Raw genomic sequence first — 25840 nt, 5'->3', positions numbered from 1 at the left:
GCAGCCTTATTATAAGCCTTCCCTATATGGTTCACTGACCACTGATCAAAAGAAGCCAAAATTTCTATGATATCTGATATGAACAATAAAAGCTTCTTTTTCATCTTTCTTTTGAATCCTTTGAACAATTTGAAGAGTATAACCATCAACAATGATCTTCTTTAGCCCCAAATCCTTGCAAAACATGATAGCTTGAAGTTCTGCAAAAGACTCTGCTAGAAGTAGATTAGGATATAAGTCTCTATTCATCCTCAAATTGGCAAGTACAAATCCTTCCTAGTCTCGAGTAAGAGCTACAATACCAACCTTATAGTTAGTTTTACCAACTGTTGCATCCCAATTAAGTTTCTAAACACCATGAGGAGGAGCTTGCCAGCTTTTCTCTACTTTATGATGACTGCGTCTTGGGTTACCAGCACTTCGATCAACCTGTTGGACCTCTTGCAAAAATTGGACAGATTATTGCACTATCTTGTTTGGATGAGTGAATGCATTTTTTTTAGACACAAATCCATTTCTCCTTGCCCATATTTTCCAGGATATCACTCAAAATTCTTTCACTTCATTTTTATCTAGCAAGTCAAACATTTCCTCCACTATATCCTTGAAGGCAACTTGCCTTTGAGTCTTGGATTTTTGGAGTTTGATTGAGCATTGTCCCTAAACATCTCTGGCTGAAATACACTCCCATAAAACATGCTCTACTGTCTCAGATTCCTACCCACATATATGGCCGTTTGAATTGTCTATCACCTTTTTCCTGAGAAGGTTGAACATGGTGGGAAGTGCATCTAAACTAGCACTCCATAGAAAAGTTTTGCAAGCATTAAGGATATTCAGATGCTAAAGTTTTGTCCAGTTATCATTCATAGTCTACAGACCAGATTGTTGACATTTTTGCACTCTTGCAAAGCTCCTTGCAATTGTTAAGCACTCTTTACAAAAAAGAGGTCATTGTCAGTTTGTCAGGTCTACTGCAGGGATTGATAGGAGTGATTTTAATCAAATCAGCTTCTTCTTTGGAGAAAATAGCATTTACTAAGGATAGATTCCACTGATTGGTATCTTTATCAATGAATTTTGAAACCTTTGTCTGCTTGGAGGAATCTGATAGTACTTTGAGACTTGAAGGTATTTGGTTGGGGGATCCACTTGTCATTCCAGATGCCTACTTTTCCCCCTTTTCCAATTCTCCAAAATAGTCCTTAATCCGAAAGAGGTCTAGCAACCAGAAAGCTTTGCCAAACATAAAAAGGATTGTTGCCAAGTTTTGCTTGTGAGAAAGAAGCATTGGGAAAATATTTAGCTTTGAGGATCTGTGCTGCCAGTGAATTAGGATTTTGAAAAATCCTTCAGCATTGTTTTGCGAGCATGGCAGTATTAAAATCCTCGAAATCTTTGAACCCAAGCCCACCTAATCTCTTGGCTTTTCTTATCTGATCTTACTTCACCCAATGAATTTTGTTCTCGTTAACCTGCTGACCCCACCAGTAGTTCTTCACAACTTTGTTAAGATCATGAATCAGTATAATTTCTCGATCAATTGTCTCCTTTCCATTAATCATTTCTTATGAGAGGAAGTCCCTAGGCTGCGATTTAATTATTCAATGAAAATTTAAAACGGAAGAGTTAATCGCCAATTACATCAAAATTCTGACAAACCAGTATAATGAAATGGAATTGAATTACAACATAATTCAAGCGTTGGCAAGGATTACATTATCAATGCCAGTAGTGAAAACATTAGCAGGGATTGAAATGGTTCCAGCATTTGCACTACCGATCGAAAGCACATCTTAGTTCTGTTGGCATCCACATTGTACTGGAAATCATGTACAAGTCGTATAGGAAATATGAACATGTCCCCAACTTGGAGAGTCTGTTTGTAAGGCCTGTTAGTACTGAAACCAACCTCAAGACTGCCTGGCACTAGAAACAGAAGCTCCGCAGAGCGTGGGTGGGTATGAGGCGGGTTAACACCACCTAAAGGGGTATTGGAGAAGGGCAATGGAGACACTTTGGCCATTTAGAACCGGAAATTCTACCATGCATGCAGCTAGCTAGCTTGTGTAACCTTGAAATTTGGTGGGATATTTTGGGAAAAGATTCCACGCAACCCACTAGATGCATGTAAAATAGTTTTCATCGACGTTCGTAGAATTCTTTGGGGCTCCGAAGATATTTGGATCCCTTGCTTTTGCTACCCATAAAGTAGCAAAGACAGCTAGCCAGCTAGAAGGGTAAAAGCAGATCAATATACCATCTAGCAATGCTTAGGCCATTTCTTGATGAAAAGGAGGAGAGTCTGAGTACAAGAAAAGGCTTTTGATAAGTATGGGTTCTCTGGTTGGTTGATCAGCAACATTGTTCTCTTGGATCCAATTCATGGACAAATACCTGCAGCTGCGAGCATATCCTCATAAAGCTTTGTCCATAGAAACGAGAAGGCTGGTGCCGTCCAATGTTTCTATTTGGAAAAGAAACAAGTATGTTTGAAATGCTTTCTTAATAACAAATCTAAAATAAAAATCTATTCTTTAATGAAGTAATTGACAAAAGTAAACAAACAACCTTATGGAAGTTCCAATGCAGTCTTAAAGATTATGCTGTATAGTGCACGAGAATTCTTTTAAAACAAGTTAAACGTTTAAAACGAAAGAGCAATAACCATTCTACCCTTGAGTTTACTCATGATATATAGCAGCCTAGTAGCTTAGACCCAATCCATATGGAAAATTTATACTTTCTTGTTGTCTTGTACAACCCAAATGACAAAGCTATACAATTCCAGCTACAAGATCAAGAACCACTGCTTTGTAGTTTCCGTGTCATGTAATCTGAAAGGCCTGCAGATTGATTGCAAACCGTACCGCCTTCCAAAGTAATTGATCTATAGGGGCAAAACCCTTATAAATACAGCCTTCGATCTTTTCTAGTCTAAGCAACTCAATCCGTCACTTCAATCTGATCAGCTCAAGTTATCTCTTCCATGGCCTCTAAAACTTTCTCCCTGAAATTCTTCTCGCTACTAGTTTCTTTATTTTCTATAATCGGAATGGCAATAGCCGGAGATCCAAACATCCTCGCCGACTTTATAGTCCCCCAAAATGCCACCACGATTGATGGAAATTTCTTCACATTTACTGGCTTGCGTTCCTTTGTCGAGTCAGGCCCTCCCACGACCTTTAAGGTGTTGAAAGTAAGCATGGTTGAATTCCCAGCACTCAATGGACAGAGTGTTTCCTATGCTGTATTGGAGTTTGCAAATGGCACAACCAATCCACCACACACTCATCCTCGCTCAGCTGAGCTCCTTTTCTTGGTTCAGGGTTCCCTTCAAGTGGGGTTTGTTGATACAACCAGCAAGCTCTTTACACAAACACTTCAAGCGGGTGATATGTTTGTGTTTCCCAAGGGACTTGTGCACTTTCAATACAACGCTGCACAAACACCTGCTGTAGCAATTTCAGCTTTTGGGAGTGCAAATGCTGGAACTGTTTCAATTCCCAACACCTTGTTCATCACTGGCATTGATGATAATGTCTTGGCTAAATCCTTCAAGACCAATGTTGCAACCATTCAAGCTCTCAAGGCTGGCCTTGCTCCTAAACCTTGAGGATGGATAGAATTCATTACCAGTAGAAGCTGCTATTTTATGACATCTGATCATTTGTTTTCCTCTGCTTATGACATTTCATTGTTGTTTATTTTTTGTTCTTTCTTGAATAATTAAGCTTTTAAGGTGTACTGTCACTGTTTTTCCAGATAGAACGTTTGTTTATCTCAACTTTCATATAAAAGGATCCTTTTAGTAATTAATTTGGGTATGATGAATAGATGGCGTAAAATCATGTTATTAATTAATATTTCAACTTACAATAATTTTTCCACAAACATCGATCGAATCATATTAATTTGTTGACAGGGTATAATTCACAAGTACTACAAAAATGGTTTCCTTCATCTAAATCTAAAATACTCATTTTTTTCGTAAATAACTCCTCAACGTTCAAACAACATAAAATGTCAAAAGTTGAAATTCATAAAAGGAAAAAACATTAGATTTATACCCTCCAATAATATTATGACACGTATACTTTCCCACGGAAGACAAATAGAGCCGACTGTAGGCAAGGACTCTCCCATACACCTTCCCCGTCGCTTTCTCGATCTCTCTCTCTTTCCTCAAGCGACTGTGTGGTTTTCGTCCCTCATCTCCCAAACACGGGAAGGTCCTTCATTTAATCTTCTGCAAGCTTCGTTTTCATTTATAAAGAAATATAATCAGTACGGACCAATTGACAACAAAAATCACCAAAAGAATGTCAAAATGAGAACTTTTTATGTAAATAATCAAGGACGGAAGAGATATATACCAGTAGAGACAAACCCAGATCTGGGTTTATTTCGCACTAAAATTTTCAAGAAAAATGTAAAAATCCTAGCAAGATCATACCCAAAAGGGTCTCGCCACATGACACTTCATAAGATTGCTACGTGTCAAACTCATTTTCTCTTATTTTCAAAAAAAACTATAATAATTTAATCATATGAAAATTATTAAAAAAAAAAAAAAAAAGCTAAAAAATTGTTGGTCGGACCACCACGATCTAGTGCGCTGCCGCCAACTCTGACATCCACGAGTTGACTAGATTCAGTTATCCAATCAATGATTGCAGTCTGGCCATTACCGTGGTCAATCTGGCAACCCAGAGTCGAGAGGGGAGATTCGGCCTTGTTTGTATTCGCAATTCATCTCCCTACTATTTATTACTATTTATTAACTTTAACTCATAAATTTTATTACTATTCACAACTCATCTTAACTCATCTTCGAATCCAAACGACACCGTTTTCAACAACTTTTTCCAATTTGTTTTTTTTTTCTTAAATAAAAAATTACTATAGTTTTATATTTTTATTTCAATTTCAGTTTTTCAAGAAAGGAAAAGAGCATTAAGCGTAGTCGTCTATTTAGGCTTTACCATATGCTTTCCTCTAATTTGATAGTTATCAAATAGGGTGATTCGTAGCATGTCAAATGGTCATATGAGTCAAACATACCCATAATATTTCCCATTCTCAAATGTTCAATAAACAACTTTTTTCTGTTTTCCTTACCACTAATTTGGAAATGCCTTTATCTATTGCCTTCCGGCCAACCAAAGTTTACACGCAAAACATTCTCGAGATGTCGATATTGCAATAGAATAAATCTTTACATCAATCTACTGTTGATTGCAGCCGCAACACATCTTACGTGTAGAACGACTGATGTGCTACGGACCTACTCGGTGATGTGGTACAGTGAGCTGCTCGGTGTATATAGGGAAAAAAAAACTAGCGTATAGAGTGTAAAAAAAAAAAAGTCAGCTTAAGTGTGCTACGGCTGATGTGTTATAGTAGACTGCTCTATAACTTTACTCATTGCAATATAGTTCAAAAAACATTATCATATGACTAACGCGTGATGCTCACGCAATATCCATGCTAGGTACGGAAAAGTTATTAGGTTCTTTTGGATGACATAGTACTCTCATTCATTCTTTTTTTTCTTTTATATATATATATATATATATATATATATATATATATATAAACAATGCAAACTATTTTATTTATTAGAAAAATAGAGATTACATCAAACCATCATGCCAGATGACTTGAGAGACATTTTTAGGAAAAGAGTCCCACCAAATCACTAGATTATCAATATGCTATGCATGAATGTCTTGCCAAACAATGGGTGACCTCTATGTTGGACTATAACGTTAGGAAATCTTTGTAACATCCTCTTCATCTCATGGATCAAGTTTGTGGACTATCAACAATGAATCACTCTCCACTTCTAACTCACAGATTCCTAAAGGAAAACAAACTTGGAGTACTCTCATTTTATTACTACATGCCATGTAATTAAATTTGTTTGTTTAACATCCTATGATAGGATGAGAGTACGTATCACTTGTCCGTACTCCAGGAGTACCTAATAACTTATCTTGCATATGAGTCTCATGCACATTGATGATCATGAAAATTAAAATTATTATAACTTTTCCAAATTTTTAAAAAAAATAATTCAACTTTTTTAAATTCTAAAACAAAAATAATATTAAAAATATATATTCTAACAATGTTTTAACTTTATAATATTTTTATTCAATTTTTTTTCTTATTTTCCAAAATCCTGTGAAACACCTCACCTCAAACCATTTCACTGTTATTCACAAATTATTTCACTATTATTAACATATCATTTCATCCCATCTCACCATTCAAGCGATAGTGTCTAAAACTAGTTACATGTTCGAGATATATAGGAAATATTCAATCAATTTTAATTTAGCCACTCAACCGATCGAGCTTAATTTTCTACACACTTGCAAATTAAAATTGTGGCTCTAATTGCTTCTCTATATTAATTTTGTGATGTTTTTGTATCTTATTTCCTCTCTAATTTTATCCTCTTTTCTTCCAGCACAATTTGGATTGCGAACAAGAAAAACCATGCTGATATTTGTTTTTATTTTGTTTGTAATGTAATTGATTTCAGTTTGTGTTATTTTAGTTTTGTTGATAGTTGGGAACAATATTTTGGCCTAGTGACGGGTTGTGTCCCTTGTTTGTAATTTGTTCCATAGTGCTTATAATGGCTCATGGTTGCTCTTATATATATGTTTGTTGTTATTTGGGGCCTTCAATGTTACCTTGGGCCTTGGCTAGATGGTCGAACAATCCTTTTATTCTTTTCAGTTGATTTGAGAGTCTAAGGCTTCGTTTGGTACATAAATTCATCTTAACTTATCTCAACTCATCATTATAATTTTTTCAAATTTCAACACAAAATATAATAAACAATTCAACTTTTCAAATCTTAAAATAATAATAATATTAAAAAATAATATTCTAACAATATTTTATCATTTCAACTCAACTCAATTCAAATCAATTCTGTTCAACATTCAAACGACTCTAATATGAAATTATAGATAATAAGATATCAAAAATAGCCTAGGGCCTACTGTTTCTTTTTAATTTTTAATCTTTTTTTTTTTAAAAAATTCATGTTTGCATAGCATATGAAATATTTTTAGTTATATATTTATATTTTTCATGTCTAAAATTTGTTTCTAGTTTTTTTTTTTTTTTTTTTTTTTAGTAATCTTAAAACTTGAAAGCCCATAAAAAGTGATCTATTATAGGTCAAAATCTTGTTTAAAAATGGGCTAAATATGAAGCCCAACAAAATTCTAAATCTAACTTCGCTCCGACAAGTCAGAGTCAAAGAAAAATCGGAGCTTATATAAATCAGAGTCAGTGTTGGGTTCCCTAGATACCGACTCCAATTAAGTCAATGCTCACCCCTAGGCAACATGCTTGTGGTGCAATGCTTGGGCGATGGTCGTCATGGCAACGACACATAGTGGCAAGATGAGAGAGAGAGAGAGAGAGAGAGAGAGAAGATGATTACCGGTGCAAACTGATTGAGGGGCGGCGAGGAGGATGGTGATGGAGGTAATTGGTGTGAGGCAAACATGTTCATTGAAAAAATCAAAACGGGATTACCGCTTCATTCAACTTGACGTTAGGAGGAAGAGGAAGAGGAATGAGGTCTTTTCATCAACTATTCCAGCTCAACAAAGTGTTGCATCTTTCCATCAACCACAGTTTCCGTTTGCGTCACAACAGGCTATAAATCCATCACAACGACTGTATTTGGATGTTGAGATGAGTTGAATTGTGAATAATTGTATGAATATTTCTGAAAAAATTAATTCAATACATGTAAATTAAAACACAACACATAGATTGGCGAAAGTATATATATAATATTTTGTCTATGTATAATACAATTCCATACTCCATGTTCGCCTTATTTCCTCAATACAAATCAACACATAATGAAAAGTATTACAAATTAATACTAATTTAGCCTTGGGTACTGCAAGACTGGCTTTGATTTTCTGAATGGTAGCAATATCAGTTTTGAAACCCTTTGCAAGGATTACATCATTAATGCCGGTTGTAAAAACATTGGTAGGGATTGAAATAGTTCCAGCATTTGCACTACCAAAAGCAGATATAGCTGTAGCAGTTCCATTGGCATACGCATTGTATTGGAAGTGCACAAGTCCCTTAGGAAATATGAACATGTCCCCGACTTGGAGAGTTTGATTGTAAAGCTTGTTAGTAGTGTCTATGAAACCAACCTCAAGGCTGCCTGCCACAAGAAACAGAAGTTCTGCAGAGCGACGGTGGGTGTGAGGCGGGTTAAGACCACCAGCAGGGTATTGGAGAATGGAGAATGGCAAAGGACACGCTTTGGCCGTATAAAGCCGGGAACTCTGCCATGCTAGCTTTTGTCACCTTGAAGTTTGGTATAGTATTGTTGAATAGTACTCCACGAAGTCCAACGAAAGTGAAGTAATTTCCATCAATGTTTGTAAAATTTGTTGGGGCTACAAAGTCAGATAGGATGTTTGGATCACTTGCTTTTGCAACCCAAAACGCAGCAAAGACAACTAGGAGGGAAAGGAAAAGATTTTTCAGCAAATTTGAGGCCATTTGCTGATGACAAATAGATTAGGCTAAGTACAAGAGAAGGCTTTTGATACTTACCCATAAAGAAAGCTTTTGACGAGTATAGTTTCTTTGGTATTGTGTGTATATATATGGATTGGTCGACTGAGGTTTTTGGAAGGAGCCAATTCACAAATGAATCCCAGCTGAGAGGGGATGTTCGCAAAGATACATGATCATGTTCATCCTTGTACCTTGCTGGCCCCCCCTCCAATGTCTATATGAGGAAAATCCAATTTGAATGTAAACAAGGTTACATGCATCGATATACTAATTGTGAATTCGAATGCCATGCATCATGGATAGAGATGGGAGTTCCAATGCACGAGAAGCCTTTTAAAGGGTATATCCATTCGAAACTAAGCTCTGGAATTAGTTAAAGAGTAAATGTAGTATATATTAAAAAATGATCAAAATGAAAGATCAGAAACAGCCTGCATTGTGCCTCTTTATAATTAATTAGCTTACCGATAGCACCCTAGGTTCCCTTATAAGATCCTAGCCTATCAGTGACGAAATAAGAAGAACTTGTATTTTCTTGGTGTCTTGTAGCAGCGAAATGATTGAACCAAACAACTTCAGGTACAAGAAGAACACTTTCTAGTTTCCATGCAGCTTATATAGTTGTTATCCAAAAGGCCTGCAGATTGATTACAAATTATTGTACCCTATGGTACACAAGTAAATTTGTTTGGGTGTGTCGTGTGTGTGTTTTATGCATTTTTTTTTTATTTATAATTATAAAAATATAATTATTAGATGTAATTTCATTACATATCCATTCAATTATACGGCCAAAAAATTATTATCAAATCTAACAATTCGTCATATTAAAATTCTCAAGTTAAATAAAATAACAAATTTGCAAAATTTTTCTCATTTGTGTAATTTTTCACGGAGGAAAAAAAATTATTGAAACTGCTTAGAAGAAGATATAAGAATAAAAGCTAATAAGAGGTTTTAATTTTAGTTTTTTTTCTACTTTTATATCTCCGAATTTTATTATGTGAATAACGGAAGAGAAAATGAAAAATAATTTTTCTACTTTTCTTGTTTGGATTCTGTTTTTGGTTGCTTAGAGTTGGTTTTGGTTGTGCCTTTGAGTTCACTTGGTACTTCTCATGTCACCTCTTGAGGTTGAGATGAAGGGATGGAATAAAGGAAGAGAAAATAAAAAATAAGAGGTTGAAATGTTAAGAGAATAGGGAATTAAATGTACTGGTTTGAGCTGAATTATTTCCTCTGTTGTTTTCATGAATTTATTTTCTGCTTTGCTTTTGTTTGTGCTCAATTATCTAGCTATTGACTAACTTTAATCATGAGCATATGAGGGGATTCAATGGTGGAGTCTTATGTAAGAAGAAATGAAGAAATTCTGAAGAGATTAGCAAACAGTAAAAGAATTCACAATAGATTCTAACACTGTGTTGTATAGATCTTTCTGGAATTTCACTATTAGGAATACCAAATGACCTTAAAATCTCAATATGTGACATTACAGAAACCTTTATAGAAACCACGTAAAAGGGTGGGGTATAGTAGAATCATAGCCTCCTGGGGAATAGTCAATTTGCTGCTTGTGAAAATATCATTGCTTTGGTATTTTTATAACAATACACAGTAGTGAAGTTTATTTTGTTGTAACGATTTATTTATTTATTATTATTATTATTTTTTGTGTATCATTGCAGTTGGAGAGATCAAAATATCAAACATGCAGATATTTTATTTATAAGGGCATTGTTGCAGTCGTGTTGAAGCTTGTTCTACCCACCCCTCATGCCCAGGTGCATATTGAAATAGCTGAGTAAATATAATTTTTAAAGATAGATCAGGTGCAGGACAATTGACAAATATTGAATGAATGTGCACATTTTCAGATAATATTGTTTAGAAGATATTTAGTAGTTGAGTTGTAGGTTTTGGATTCCAATTGGTACACCCTAGTGTAGCCCATAATTACATTAATGTGAATTCTATGTAACTGACTTTGGATGAATGAATGTATTTGATTGTGAGCTGAAAATGTTTCCTATTTCTGTGTGGTGTTTATTATTTTTTTAATACATAATTTATCTTATTTCAGGTCAGATACTAAATATATATTTAGTGTCTGACCTGAATTTAATAAGATGTGCAATATGTGTTACTAAGATTAATTGTATAAGTGTGACAACGAACCCCAGCCAAAACACCGAATGGAAAAAAAAATGAACCAAAGCGTCTTTGCGGCGAATTCAAACATGCTGGAATTAAACATAGACATTAATGTAATAAAGTATTAGCGGCGACCATATATCGCCGAAATTTATCACTTGCAACGATTTATATGCGCTGCAAATATGCAGGACTTCCGTCAAGTACTATTGCGACGACTTGTTAAATCGACGCCAGTATTTTTTGCGGTGATAATTTTATTTACAGTGACTTTTCGTCCGTAGGAATAGCTAATCATGCGACGAAAACTGAGATCGTCGTGATATTAGCCGCGTCATTTTTGGCGACTATTATCGCCGAAAATAACCTCCTAGCGACGATATGACAATATCGCTGGGAGAAGTAGAAAGGTTTTGCGGCAATTTTCTGAATTATTTACAACGATATAGGTCGTTGCTTTTGAATTTTCCCAACGATATTGCACCAAACATAAACGCTCTTTTGCGACATGTCATGATATTATTTGGGGCGAATAAAAATCGCCAGAAAAAGTTGTTATTCATGGCAAATTTTACTTTTCGCTGCGATGTATCAGAAAAGACATCTTTATTACGTCGAATGACCAACGATTAAAATATCGCCGGAATAGATCAATTGCAGCGATTTGGACATGTATTAGCAGCGATTTTGAGCGCTGCAAAAACCCTTTTTTCTTGTAGTGTTTGAATTCTTAATTTTTAATAATGTATAATTTTATAGATTCTGGAGGGAAAGTTTGGATTTTAAAATTACCAAGAAACATTTTTTTTTTTAATATTTTTTGGAAACTCAATAATTTTAGATTGAATTGAAAGAGAGTTTATATTTCTTAAGAGTTTTGAGAGACTTTTAAACCTTTTAAGTGATCAAAGGGTCCTGGCCCTCGGTCTCTGTGTCGGTCCACCAATGATTGTACTGTCTTTTCTTAAGGAAAGACACAAATGAGTCTTGATTCAATTAAGAAAACAAAGTATATTGGTTCGATTTCAGTTAAAACAAAGTACACAAATAAGTCTTGAATCATGTTTCAGTTAAAAGCATATTGTACGTCAATACAAAGTGGTTATTGCACAAATATAGTGTGGATCGATTGATCTAGTACTATTTGTTTTCCCCTAATGTGTATTAGTTGGATTTCTTCTAGTGTTTGATCTTTGACGATTTCTCGGAAACATAGATCTTTTGTAAATTATACTTCTTCAGTAGGTTCAGGTTGTGATATAACAAAAGTGATGCTTTAGTGTATATTTAAACCCACTAGCTTCAAGCAATTTGATAGAGTATATGGTGCTTTAGTGTATATTTCCCAAGTGTAATGCCTCTTGGGAAATAAAAAATAAAAGAGGGAGGAGGTGTGGGGGGAGCATTCATTGAGCAATATTACTTCCAAAATTTTAGTTACTAAATATCAACAAGGAAAATGATAGAGCTAGCCCTTAAAGAAATGTCCAATGAAAACATATTTCAAGTTTTAAGAGATTGAAATAAAAGAAGATGAGCCATATGGTCAGACATAAACCACATATTTAGTTTATGTAGCATGTTGCTTTCTTATTTCTCATGATATATTCTAAGATTGGACTTTCATTGTACATTTTGATTATTACGCATGAATGAAGTAACAATGTCTACACATTGTGGGTCAAGCTCAATGACCCGATCCAATATTATTAGGAATAAATTATGGATAATTTCATTTGGGCTAAATTAGGTTTAATGGGCCAATTTGGAATAGTTCACGAGCTATTAAGATTTTTTTTGTATGCCATTGGATTTTTTTATGGCCATATTGGATTTGTAACGCCCCATTCTCGGAGGTCCGAGGAGTTAGCTCTTAATACTTAATATCAACTTAAATAACACAATTATAAAATCCAGAAAATTCCATAAAATATTAATCTATTTAATCAATCCAAATATCTAAGCTCCTCTATGGGGACAACAAAGAAATTCTCAATAACATAAATTAGAAATTCTCCAAAAACTCGAAAATATCATTAACTCATCAAATCAAAATATCCAAAAAATAAATCAGTTTACTAACTACGACCCTCAAATAAGCACTTGTACCCTCAGGCACTTATTCCATTACGATCATCACACATTACTAAAACTTCATACTCTTGTTCTCCAGTTGAACCATCAAAATTATCTGAAAAATATATGGAGATAAGAGGTGAGTTATCAACAACTCAGTAAGCAGATGACATATACTAGTGTGCAAACATGAGTATTTACAGAGTTTAGAATGCAGAACAAAATATTTTTCATTTAGAATGCAGAATCAAAATAATGTTTTCAAAATGCAGCGTCAGAACATGTTATCAAAAATATCAGAGCGAAAGTTTGAAAATATTCATAATCAAAATCCCTTTGGCATAGCATAAATTGAAACATCATATCTTATCTTATCATATCAGAACAAATACCATGTTTAACCCCCGTAGTAGGGTTGTGCAAATCCAGCTAGCTAACTGAGTAGAAACAAAATGTGAATCTTCTCCTTATTCATTCTCGAAGCCCCGAGTGTGCACATAGGAAAGACCACGCAGAAAACCACTTTATTTCCAAAGTGGGTGCATCAGAAACAGAAAAGTTGGTACCAACTCAAATAGAGGCCACAGTTTTACACCCGTGGTAAGGTCAGAATGGAACAGAAACAAAGACAGAATGTTATGTCAGAGGTTTTCAGAAATCACATCAAATCATATCAGAGTACAGAAAATCTTCAGAACAGAACAAAATCATATAACAAACATAATTTATGCACAAAATTTCATATTCGCTCTCTTTTTCAAAGTTCAGAAACAGAATGTAAAAAATAAGCTCATGTCTACACCAGTCATGACAGAAAATACTTTCTTCTTAAATAGAATCTCATGAGTAATGCAGAAAAAATAACTGGGGTAGTTCAAATTTATTTTCATAACCAAATATGTATATTTTTCAAAAATCAACCTCAGCTCATTTTATTTTAATGCAAAGTCTAGTATAGGAACCCCGCTTACCTGAACTTCTTAATTTTTTTCAGAATTTTCCTCAAAAATGTCGAACAATAATTAATCGTCACCTATAAAATAATAACGTAATTCTCATAAATTTCCAATTAATCACAAATTTACATCATTTAGGCCTAAGTTTCTACTATATATATTTTAATCCTTCAATACCTTAAAATTCTCATATCCTTAAAATATCCTCATTCTCTAAATTTCTTTGATAATACTCAACATTTAAGGTAAGTACTAGTAAAAATTTCGTTAAATAATAATAAAAGAAATAGCTTTCATCATAATTTAAATGTTCAAAATAAAATTACACAGTTACTAAAAATTAATTTGCTACCAATAGTACAATTTGAAAATCCTGTTTATCTTCTGTAAAATTTCTTATACTTACCGCATAAACCATGTAAAAACAGATTTAATATAAAAAAAATTTCAAATTGAAACCATCCAATAATAAAGGCAATACTGTAATTCCATATCCAAATAATACGCAAAACTAAGTTTACGTAGACTTTAAAGAAAACGTTTCATGCGATTTCGGTGCAACAGTCGGCGAGGACAGGGGAGCGAGGTACTCACCAAGAAGGGAGGAGCTGCGTGCGGTGTGGCGAAGAAGATGGTTGTCCCAGTGGCACAGCTAAGGGCGGTGGCAGATCACGGTGGTGAGGCACTGAGAAAGAGCGAGAGATGAGTGAGAGAGAGAGAGAGAGAGAGAGAGAGAGCTAAAGGGAGGTAGAGTTGGAAACCGAGGGAGAGAGAGAAATCTCACAATGGCAACGCATGGCTGGGCGGTGTTTGGTGGTGTTGAAAGGTTCTCTGGTGCCCTCTGCTATAGTTGTCCGTGGCGGTGTTTGGTGGTGTTGAAAGGTTCTTCGGTGCCCTCTGTTGCAGTTGTCTGTGGCGGCAGGGCCTCACTATTCGTTGTTGGTGGTTGCGCAGGGAGGAGCTGTGCCGTGCGAAGTTTTCTGGGCTGAACCCTCTGAAGTAGAGAGAGCGAGAGGGGATGCTAGCCAGTGGTTGATTCACGATGGATGGCAGTGCAAACACGCTAGAAACTTGAAAGGAGGGGTGGTAGCGGCTTGGTGATAAAAACCCATCTCACGGTAGGGAAAAAATGGAGTGCTCTATTTTGATGAGCAAAAACAGGAGTGTAACTTGCTGAGTTTTTGAGATGGGCAGCAGCGACATACTAGGTTGTGGGTTGGTTGATCAGATGCTTACAAGGGGGGTGCGCTCGTGTAGCCGTAGTACGGATGACGGGGGGCTGGGCTTTCGTGGAGTGACTCTCGGTACGAGGTGCAGATTGTGGTTGCTTGGCTTCACGTGGCATGCAACGCTGGGGGGTGGCTGGCTACGCTTGGCTGGGCAATGGATACCCTAAGGTGGTGCGGCGATGGTGGGAAACCGAGAGGAAATGGAGAAAAAGAAGAACGGCTATACTAGGTCTTCGTTGAGGATGAAGAACCTGAATTATATAGATGGATGGATGACCAAAAGAAAACCCTAGAGATGAGAGAGTAATGTGCATGCGGATGGAAAAGAGTCATGTGGGTGAGGAACTGCTCATAAACCGATAGGTTTTTCCAAGGTTCAAACAAACAGCTAAAAGCTCAAAATAAAATTAAAAAAATCACTACTCGATCCATAACATAAAACCAAAACAAAAAACCTAAATATTAAGCTTAGATAAATAAATAAATAAAATCCATAGTCCAACCATACAAATTATGGGTCCGGGTGTTACAAGATTAGCTATAAATGAAAAATTCTTGGGATTTAGTAAGGCCCAAAGACTCAAATTTTTTTTTTTTTTTAAAGTATGAGAATTTTAGAAGAAATTAAGAGACTGATAATTTAGAAATCCAATTGAAATTACTAAATTTTAACCAATAAAATGAATCCAAACCCGTTAGAATACTAGTTTCTCTATAATTCTAAGCCAAGCAAGTCTCTACTTTCTACTAAAACTCATGCCTCAATACAAGTCTATCAACAGTGTTGAAACTTTACAAATCCCTTCACGCTAAATTTCCTAAACCGATTCCCTATATATGGTATAACTCCATGCATAGTACGTGCATCACATTCTTCTTCAAATCCCACTTTAATTCCCTGGTTTCCCTTAGTATGTTGCAAGGGACCTTATTCACTCACGCCAAGCCCTAAGTCCTCCACTGTGAGCCTCTACATTCAAGCCGCTTCTCCCTCTCCGTGAACTACCACGGAAACATCAAACAAAACCCACGCACCCACATGGCACCACCCACCAGCCCTTCCTCTCTCATAACCCACGTCCAAGTCACCTGCAACACACGTCCAGGAAAAACAACCTCCACCACCTCCCCTCAGTCCATCCAGCAGACCACCCTCACGGCAACCACCAGGCACGTCCCGCAGCCCCACCACTCCGAAGCCAAGCCAACCACGTCGCAGCTCCTCCCTCTGACCACCTTGTTGCCTAGCTAGCGGAGACACTAGCGACTGCCCTTGGAGAGCCAACAAGTAGTTGCCATCCTCCCTTGTTTTAAAACCCAAGACAGAGTAGGAATGAAGCTAGCCGTGCCCTCTTCCTCCATGCCTACAACCTCCCCACACTCAAACACCACCTTGCCAAGACTACACCTCTTGAGCCACCGGCAAAACCATTGTAGTCTCTGTCTCCCTTTGGCAAGCAGGAACCAGAACGAGGAAGCCATGCCCCAACGCCAATCGTGAATCACCATGACCCAACCCGTCAGCTCCGTCGCTGCCAACTTCTCTTGCCTAATCTTGACCCGCCATGAAGCACCACCACACCCCCCCCCCCCCCCCACTTCCAAGCATTGCTCATCCCCACCAGAAGATCACGACCTCTTCCCCTCTCTTTTATCCCTTCACTCTCTCGGTAATTATCTCTCTTCCTCTCACGTTATTTTCTCTTTCTCAGACAAACTAGTTAGTAGGTTAGTATATGTTAGGCCTCACAAGACTAAATACGGGATGCCATATGAATTTAAGGGCACTTAGACCATGAAAAGTTGGAATATTTTGAGAGTAGTTAACAGATATAGGAATATTGAATACAGTTTAATGTCGATATTACGGATTTAATGTGTGTATATGTTGAGGTCAACACGTGCCTGCATAGATAGAATTATAAGTTTGAATAATAAGATTTTAGGATTTAATCGTGTAAGATTTTTGGAGAAATTTTATAAACATTAAAGTATTTAAGGACTTACAAAATTTTAGGATTCGAGAGTTATAGATTTCTTTCAGGTTTTAATAACGAGGCACGTGATTAACTAGGAATTTACAAAAATTACTAACATGTTTTTAGGTAATCAGTCGCGTTTCGGAAATAGTCGATTAGCGCTACGAGGTAAGTAGCATGAGATGAATTAGCCTCGCCTCACAAAGATAATTGCAGCATTCTCTTTCTCCAAAAGATAAATTCTCATAACCCCTTGTACCAACAACAAGAGACTTGAAGTTTTTACACGAGTGTATTTCGGCCATGCCATTTACTTCAAGTATTCTATTGGTGTGAGTTTCTAACTTCTTGTGATATCGAAAGAACCTTGCTTTACTGGGACTTAAAAAATGAGTGTTCAAGAGCAGACACACAAAAGTAAACCTTCCATCAGCATAGAGTTGCATTAATCCTAGCTTGTACCAAAAATTTCTCCATTTGTCTAGGTTTAATAACATTCAAAGATGTACTTCTTGATATTCCTTCTGTACCCTCAACTATATAGTCATGGACTCCAAAATTTTCAATGGCACATACAATTCACTATTTCAATCAACTACTCCAATATGATTCATCTAAACATCGTAAAATCTCAAAATTAACGTTAACCTTCCAAAATACCAAGTCGACAGAGCAAAACAAAATTATTGAATAAAATCTCCAATAACCAAAGTATCATCTTTGTACTTAATCCACTATGCTCACATAGCCTTATACATGCTTTCGATTCTTGATCCTTAGATAAAACAATCAAACATCTGAAAATATTGTGTAGATAAGGGGTGAGTTATCAATGACTTAGTAAGCAGAAAACATATACTAGTATGTAAATATGAGCCTTTTCAAAGTCTTCAGAATGCAGAAACAAATCATTTCAGTTTCAATATCCAGATCTCAAAAACGTGTTATCAGAAAATTAGAGTGACTTTTCAAATTGTTCATATCCATAAACTAACTGTTCATATTCAAAAACCCTTTGGCATAACATGATTGAACATCTTCCTCTCATCATATCATTTCATATCATATTGTATCGTATCATATCATATCATATCATCATATCATATCATATACCATATTTAACCCCTATGATAGGGTTGTGCTATCTCCGGTAGCCAAACTAGGCAATATCAGAATGTGAAACTTTCCCTTATTCACTCTCGGAGCCCCGAGTGTGTACACATGAAAGAACACCAAAAAACTACTTTGTTTCCCAAGTGGGTACATTCATATTATATCAGAAATGTTGGTATCAACCATATAACATAATCAGAACTATCATATTAGAACCAGAATCATAATCAAAATAGAAACAGAAAGTTATGCCAAAGGTTTTCCGGATGCATATCATATCAAACAAAGTGATGAACATATTCGTTGTTTTGTACATTTCATAAACATGTCAAATATTACTCGTGTCTATACTATTCATGTCAAGAAGCATTTTTCTCTTTCATACAAATTTCATGAGTGAATGCAACACATAACTGACGTTTATTTTCACATTTTCTTTTAAAACATAGCATGCACATTTTACAAACCAACATCAGTTCATTTTCTTTTTTACCCAAATCTAGTATAGGAACCTCACTTACTTGAACTTTTTAGCTTTTCAAAATTTTTTCCAACAGTGCTGAACGAATATTACTCATCTCCTATAACATATTCACGTAACTTCCGTAAATGTCTCAGTAAACACATATTTCGATACTTAAAGTTGAATACTAAAATAACCTATTTTTCCTAAAATCTAAATATTCTCGTAACCCTAAAATATCATCAATTATCAAATTCATCGATTTTCACTTAATTTCTCTGACTAAAATTATTTTTGTAAATATAAAAGCATGGCTAGCATTTATAGTCAATTAAAACTAAGCCATGTAAAATATGTATCCAACTTAATATGCACTTAACATAATTCTAACTCAAAATAAATTTCAATTAGAGACCAAACCTAGCCCAATGATAAAGGCTCATGTAAATTACAGGCTGATCTTAGAATCAAGCCCAACCAAAATAAACAAGACCATAAATTCACAAAAATTGTTATTTAAAAAGAAAACCTATTCTGTTTGGAAAATAATAAGGGTATCATCATTATTACCATTAGAAGACCCAAAGCTTAGGAAACTTATTTCTAGGTTTGAACGCAGGAGGCATCTTAGTTAAAGAAACGAAGGCTGCGACAAGGGCTTATTGAGGAAAGAAAATGCGGTGGAGACTCAGGCGGAGCTGGGCGGTTGAGCAAGTGCAATGGTGAGAAGTCGGGGCAATGGGTGTCTGAGCTGAGGTTGAAGCTTCGAGATGGAAGAGACACCATGGGCAACAAAAATGGTGGAAGAGAGCAAAATTGCCACTGGACCCGTGCTGAACGTGACAACGGCGTTGCATGGTGAATGGACAGAGGGATACACACATATGTCCAGGTAGGGAGGTTGTTGATGGAGCAACCATTCGATGTAATGGCAGGAACTCACGATGGTTGAGGAGAGGTTGCCGTTCTGGGTGGTTTACGGTTGGAGTGGGTGCGTGGTGATGCAGCGTGGAGGTTCTATCTTGGAGAAGACTGTGCAGTTTTCGGTGGCTCCACTGGGAGTGCACGACTAGGTTATGGTGCACGGATGATAAGTGACTGGGCGGCTTGCTTGGAAGCTGTGTTTAATGAAAACCATGCTCTATTTTTGTGGGATTAAAACAAAGGAGTTCCCTTGGTTGTTTATGGTGGGGAGGGTTTATTTCCTAGTGATTTACAGTGGCCATGACTTGGTTTAGCATGGAGGGGCATGACGGCAACTTTGTTTTGCATTCATGGAGGTTGGCCACTGCTTTGGTTCAATGAATGTATAAATAGGGGAGGACGGCTGGTTGTGTGCATGGGTTGAATGTGGGTGGTGGTTTGCAATCTTGTGGGTGGTGCAGGGGGCAGCAGTTGCTTCCTGGATGTGGAGGGCAACATGCTCAGTGTAGACTGGAGTTTGCAACAGATGTTTTATGGTTGTTCACGATGGATGTGGAAAGAGTTTTGGTGTGGGAGGATGCAATGGCTTGCGGTTTGGGTTGGTGTGAAGGAGATTAGAGTGCGACGTGGGGCTTCGGATTTTCATTCGCTGAATGTGGAGGAAGGGTGTTGCTTGTGGAGGTGCCGCAACTACTTGATAATCTAATAATGGTAGTTTCCAAAATGTGAACGATATGCTTGTACGTGAAAGAGATATAGAGGAAAGGAAACTGGCGAAATTTCTGATGTGCAGCAACCCTATTTGAGGGAGATAGATATCTACGTGCATGGGAGGATGTATATATATATATATATTGGCCAAGTTTCCGAAATTCCCAATGGGTCTATTCTCTAATTTCAAAATAACCCAACATGTCCCATAACTATTCAGGCCAATTACCAATAGATTTCACTTTGTCCATCAAATATTAAATGATTTTAACATAATTAACAAATCCAATAAAAATCCATATTCAACCAACATAAAATTTTGGACCCGTAGCCTATTTGAACTTACTCGATAAATCTCAAATGGGCTTCTCATAAATATTAACCTAAATAAAATAATAGTTTGTAGGCTTGGGCCGGGTGTTACACCTTCCCACATACAAGCGTGAAGTATCTTAACTTCCTATCCTTTCTACTTCTAGAACTTCTCTTTGCCATCCTAAATTCTGCTTCTTTTGAATATTTCATATAGTATGATTTTACTTCTTTTTAGTCAAAACACATTCTAGCTTTCGGTACTTCCGTGATTTCATACCTATCTTTTCTGCACCACTTTCCACAGCATTATCCTCATTATCCTAATGTGAGACATCCTAGTCCATTTGCTACATTTAACTATACGTGGTATTAAGGAAATGGTTTTATTATTTTTTACTAGGTTATGCAGTAATTATAAGTATTTTCTTGGGCTCTAACCTCTTCCATTCTATCAATGATTGACTCTAGTTTACTCGGGTGTGTGTTGGTCTATTTTTCTTGAAGTTTTGATGGATGAAAGTTAGTGTTATTGGTGGAAAAGTTTGGTGTTGACAGTATTTTATGTTTGTGATTAACTTTGAAAGTTTTGTGAGATTTTGAGAAAATGTTAGGTAGATCTTGATTGGATGAAATGTTAAAATTTTTATATACCAGTTATTATTTGATTCAAAGCATGTTAGTATTTTTACAAAATGGTTTTTTTTTTTTTTTTTGCATATTTTTTAAGAGGTGGAAACTGATTGGTTCAAAAAAAACTTTGTTTGGTTTAGTTGTGATTTTAGCTCTAGGACTTCGATTCAGTGGTTATGATTTTTATAAATTTTGTTCTTAAGGCTTTGATCTAGGTATTTAGAATAGATTTTTGAGGAGTTATGGTTTAGATCTTTGTTGGAATGATGGTGAACATGCAAGATTTTATTTTAAACTCAATCTAGAGGCTCTTGGGTTTGACGAGTATTTTGATGAAATGTTTGCTATGATGTGCTAGTTTTAATGCTTAAATCTAGTTAAAATTGAATGTGAGGTATATGGTTGTGTTACTTAAAAATTTATTGCATAGAAATCAAAGATCTAGTGACTTTGTTTACAGTCCAAGAGCATGCATGTCTATTTCTAGGTTTTCATGAAAACCAGTTGTTCTATGAAGTATTTTGTGAAGTTTGTTTTATTAGTCAAGCATTCTATCACCTAGGTTTGAATTATGAAAATGTTAGGAGAGTTAATTATGGACGTTTGGGGTCCTTGGAGATGATATGAAGGTATTAGACCAAGAACACCAAGGTTTGGTTCTATTTGACCTAATCTTAATGTTTTGGCATTTTCCTTGATGTAGTGAGTTCAAGTATTTAAGAGATATGTGATTTAATGTCTTAGCGTGATTTTAGAATTAAGGATATGATTCTTGAGAGTTGCTAAATTATGTTTAAGCATGTTAAAGTGTTAAATGGCAAAATAGCAACAAAAAGCATGATTTTAGCCTATACATTAGTTGGCAAAGAGATGTTTCTCGTAGTTGGGACTGATTTTAAATTTTTCCGAGTTCATATTTGGATTTAGGATGAAATTTATATGAGGAATATAAATTTTGGTAAGTTTTGTTAAGAGTACCTCTAATAAAATATTCATGGCGAAAGCCTTCTGGTTGTTTGAGTATCTTTGATGGAATACTTTGGGTGGAGCCAGTTTGCTTTGTTTTAATATTCTTGACGAAACACAAGGTTGAAGGCATTTTACTGTGTCCAAATAATTTAGTAAACAAACATATTTTTGTAACAAGGTGTCACGTTCACACAAGCATGTCATATTTACATCAAGTGATGTTACATTCATGTGAAGTTGTGTTTTTCCACGTCAAGTTCATGCCAGGTTATTTTCAAGTCATGTTACACATGTTCAAGTCCATGTCATGAAGCATATATGTCTTTTACTGTCATGCATGCTTATTCATACTATCGATAGCTTATGAACCTTATTTGCTGAGATTTTATAATCTCACTGTGGTAATCCTAACTACCATTCCCTCCAGAACGATAGGAGCTGTGCCAAGGCCAGATGGAGCACCGTATCCCAGATTGGATGACATCGAGTAGGTCGAGGACAAGTTTCAAAGAATTAATGGTGATGATACTTCAGTTTTTAAATATGATTTTGGCACTGATAACTTAGCTGCTTGAGTGGCTTGGCATATAGGCTAAATTTCTTTTAATATGTAACTAAGGAGTTCTAATTTACAATGTCTATTTAGTTTGAAGACTAGTTGGAATAACAATGTTGCTTTTGAGATATGCTTATATGAATGAAACATAAGGATGTTTTGTGATTATTATTCTAGTACATTAGGTATTGCTAAAAAAATATTATCCATTGTGAATACTGCATACTGTTAGATGCATGTGACCTTGAACACTGCTTCCTTAAGTATCATATACAGCAGTATTTGACATTGTGTTGTATTTTCTGATTCTTTAAACTCCATCAAATCCCAAGCAGAATTTGGGACGCCACAATGAGTTGTGAACTTTTTGGTATACGCGTGAACCTTTTTTTACCCTTTTAGGACATAGGCCTTTCCTTGTGAGTTTCACCCATTAAATTATAGACTAGCGCTTTTTCAAGTTTTTAGTCCAACTTTAGGGCCTCAAGTACGGTAGAAGAGATAAGTACATAAAATAAGTTCAACAATTATTGTTCTATGCCAACTTTTAAAGCTGTGTTAATCATCAATAAAGGTTTTATCTATTAGATCCCTCTTCACAAATATCTCTCTCTCCATATTAAACCCATCAAGTTCGTATAATTATCCAAAATTCATACCTCACATGAGCGCGCTCTCACAACACACATATATATACATATATTCAAACTATTTATTACATATGACAGTTAATGATACCTGCCATTGATCAAAGACAGAGTAATAAATTAAAAAAAATAAAAAAAAATCTTATTTTCGTGAACAATAAGCTATATATATCAGTTCATGCAAAGTTGCTTCAAATTCATCTCGAGAAGGTGGCAAAACAATAAGCTACATCAGTTCATGGTTTCGGAATCCTTCTTTCCAAACCATATTGAACCTGATCATTAAGTAAAAAACCACTGTACGAAAATTTCTGTGAAATTCATTCAACGTATGTAATTGAAACACACAACACGCTTCAAATTGCAGGAGTATACAGTATTTCATTGGTTTAATATAATCTAACACTCGAGGTACGTCTTATTTTCTTATTTCATGTCAATAGGAAATGAAAATTAAGCATTTGAAATACTAAGTCTTGGGTGTAATTAGACCGGCCGTGATATTCTGAATGGTAGCAATATCAGTCTTGAAAGCCTTGGCAAGGATTACATCATCAATGCCAGTAGTAAAAACGTTAGCAGGGATTGAAATAGTTCCAGCATTTGCACTACCGAAAGCAGATACGGCTGTGGCTGTTCCGGTGGTATTCGCATTGTATTGGAAGTGTACAAGTCCCTTAGGAAATATGAACATGTCCCCAACTTGGAGAGTCTGATTGTAAAGCTTGTTAGTGGTATCTACGAAACCAACCTGAAGACTTCCTTGCACGAGAAACAGAAGTTCTGCAGAGCGAGGGTGGGTGTGAGGCGGGTTAAGACCACCTGCAGGGTATTGGAGAATGGCAAAAGAAACGCTTTGGCCTTTCAAAGCCGGGAACTCTGCCATGCTAGCTTTTGTCACCTTGAAGTTTGGCGAGGTACTGTTGAATAGCACTCCACGTAGTCCAATGAATGTGAAATAGTTTCCATCAAAATTGTTTGTAGAATTTGCTGGGGCTACAAAGTCAAATAGGATGTCTGGATCACTTGCTTTTGCAACCCAAAAACCAGCAGAGACAACTAGGAGGGAAAGGAGAAGATTTTTCAGCAAAGTTGAGGCCATTTGTTGATGACAAATAAATTAGGCTAATTACTACAAGAAAAGGCTTTTGATGAGTAAGGGTTCTTTGATCCTGGATATATATATATATATATATGGATTAGGCTTCTGGGGTTTTTGGAGGGAGCCAATTCACAAAAAATACCAGCTGGGAGTAGATGTTCACAAGGTATATTGATGTTCATCCATGTAACCAGCTGGTTGCAGTCAAAGCTTATCACAGTTTCAAACTTCAAAGCCATGGAATAATATCAGTGGGTAACTTGTAAGAAGACAGCTTTGCTAGCTTTCTGCCAACTGGCTGTGATGGCGAATCCAATAATTTGAAAGCGATTTCGAACTCTAAGCTGGAAGATAAATACATGCATGGATATATATATATATATATATTATATATATATATGGATTAGGCTTCTGGGGTTTTTGGAGGGAGCCAATTCACAAAAAAATACCAGCTGGGAGTAGATGTTCACAAGGTATATTGATGTTCATCCATGTAACCAGCTGGTTGCAGTCAAAGCTTATCACAGTTTCAAACTTCAAAGCCATGGAATAATATCAGTGGGTAACTTGTAAGAAGACAGCTTTGCTAGCTTTCTGCCAACTGGCTGTGATGGCGAATCCAATAATATGAAAGCGATTTCGAACTCTAAGCTGGAAGATAAATACATGCATGGATATATACGTATTATGAATTCGGATGATATCAAAGACGACAGAAATGGATCAAGTTTCAATGCATGAAAAGCCTCTTAAGGGTATATTCATTTAAAACTCCAAGCATACACCGAAAATGAGCTTTTGTTCTGTTTTTTTCGTTCAGGTCATGCAAAGTTACAGACGGCTTGTTATGACTTGTGTTACCTTTGAGATTTCAAGCAATCCACGTTTGGAAAACATCTTTCATGTGCACGTCGTACGTCCAACCTATACATTCAGTTCTGGAAGTAATTGCACTTAAAATAATTCTAGCAAATCAAAATGGTATATGCAACATATAAAAATCAGAACGAAAAAGCAATAGCCTTTAATTGTTCCTCTTTAACACTCTTGGTATAATAAACCTCCAAGAGGATGTATCGTCACCTTCTTTTTTATTTGCATTAATTAACTTCTGTTTATCTAATCTTTCTTTAATGATATATTAAATCATTTAATTCCTTTTTTTTCACATCGTTTTTTTTTTTTTTTTTTTTTTTTGCTAGCTTAACATGACTTTTTTTTTCACATCTTGGGGTATGAATATAAGCCACAAAATGTTATATATTCAATAGTTCAACTCTTGAAATATTATTTTTGCATGCCTAACTTGTTCTCAACCTTTTTGGGGTGAGTTATTTTTAAAACGTAATTATTTTTGCAACGAGTTTCTTAGGCCATTCAATTTATGTTCTTTCAGTCTTAAATTTTTACACTTGAACTAAACTTGTATATCT

The 25840-nt window shown here is 35.9% G+C and overlaps 2 protein-coding genes and 2 pseudogenes across 2 annotated transcripts; 1 reads left to right on the top strand and 3 right to left on the bottom strand.

Annotated features, from left to right (window-relative positions):
* Window positions 1-1697: 1697 nt before the first annotated feature.
* LOC121238184 lies at window positions 1698-2387 on the bottom strand (annotated as a pseudogene).
* Window positions 2388-2989: 602 nt separating this feature from the next.
* Window positions 2990-3616, top strand: LOC121239961 (germin-like protein 9-3). Its single transcript, XM_041137376.1, has one exon. It carries the CDS (start codon window positions 2990-2992, stop codon window positions 3614-3616), a length of 627 nt encoding a protein of 208 aa, XP_040993310.1.
* Window positions 3617-7838: 4222 nt separating this feature from the next.
* Window positions 7839-8565, bottom strand: LOC121238183 (annotated as a pseudogene).
* A 15209-nt stretch (window positions 8566-23774) lies between these two features.
* Window positions 23775-24407, bottom strand: LOC121239962 (germin-like protein 9-3). The gene has a single exon (XM_041137377.1). The coding sequence runs from the start codon at window positions 24405-24407 to the stop codon at window positions 23775-23777; it is 633 nt and encodes a 210-aa protein (XP_040993311.1).
* Window positions 24408-25840: the final 1433 nt, after the last annotated feature.

The sequence above is a fragment of the Juglans microcarpa x Juglans regia genome, chromosome 7D (assembly GCF_004785595.1).
Source record: "Juglans microcarpa x Juglans regia isolate MS1-56 chromosome 7D, Jm3101_v1.0, whole genome shotgun sequence".
Lineage (NCBI taxonomy): Eukaryota > Viridiplantae > Streptophyta > Magnoliopsida > Fagales > Juglandaceae > Juglans > Juglans microcarpa x Juglans regia.
This window is presented reverse-complemented; position numbering and strand designations above follow the sequence as displayed.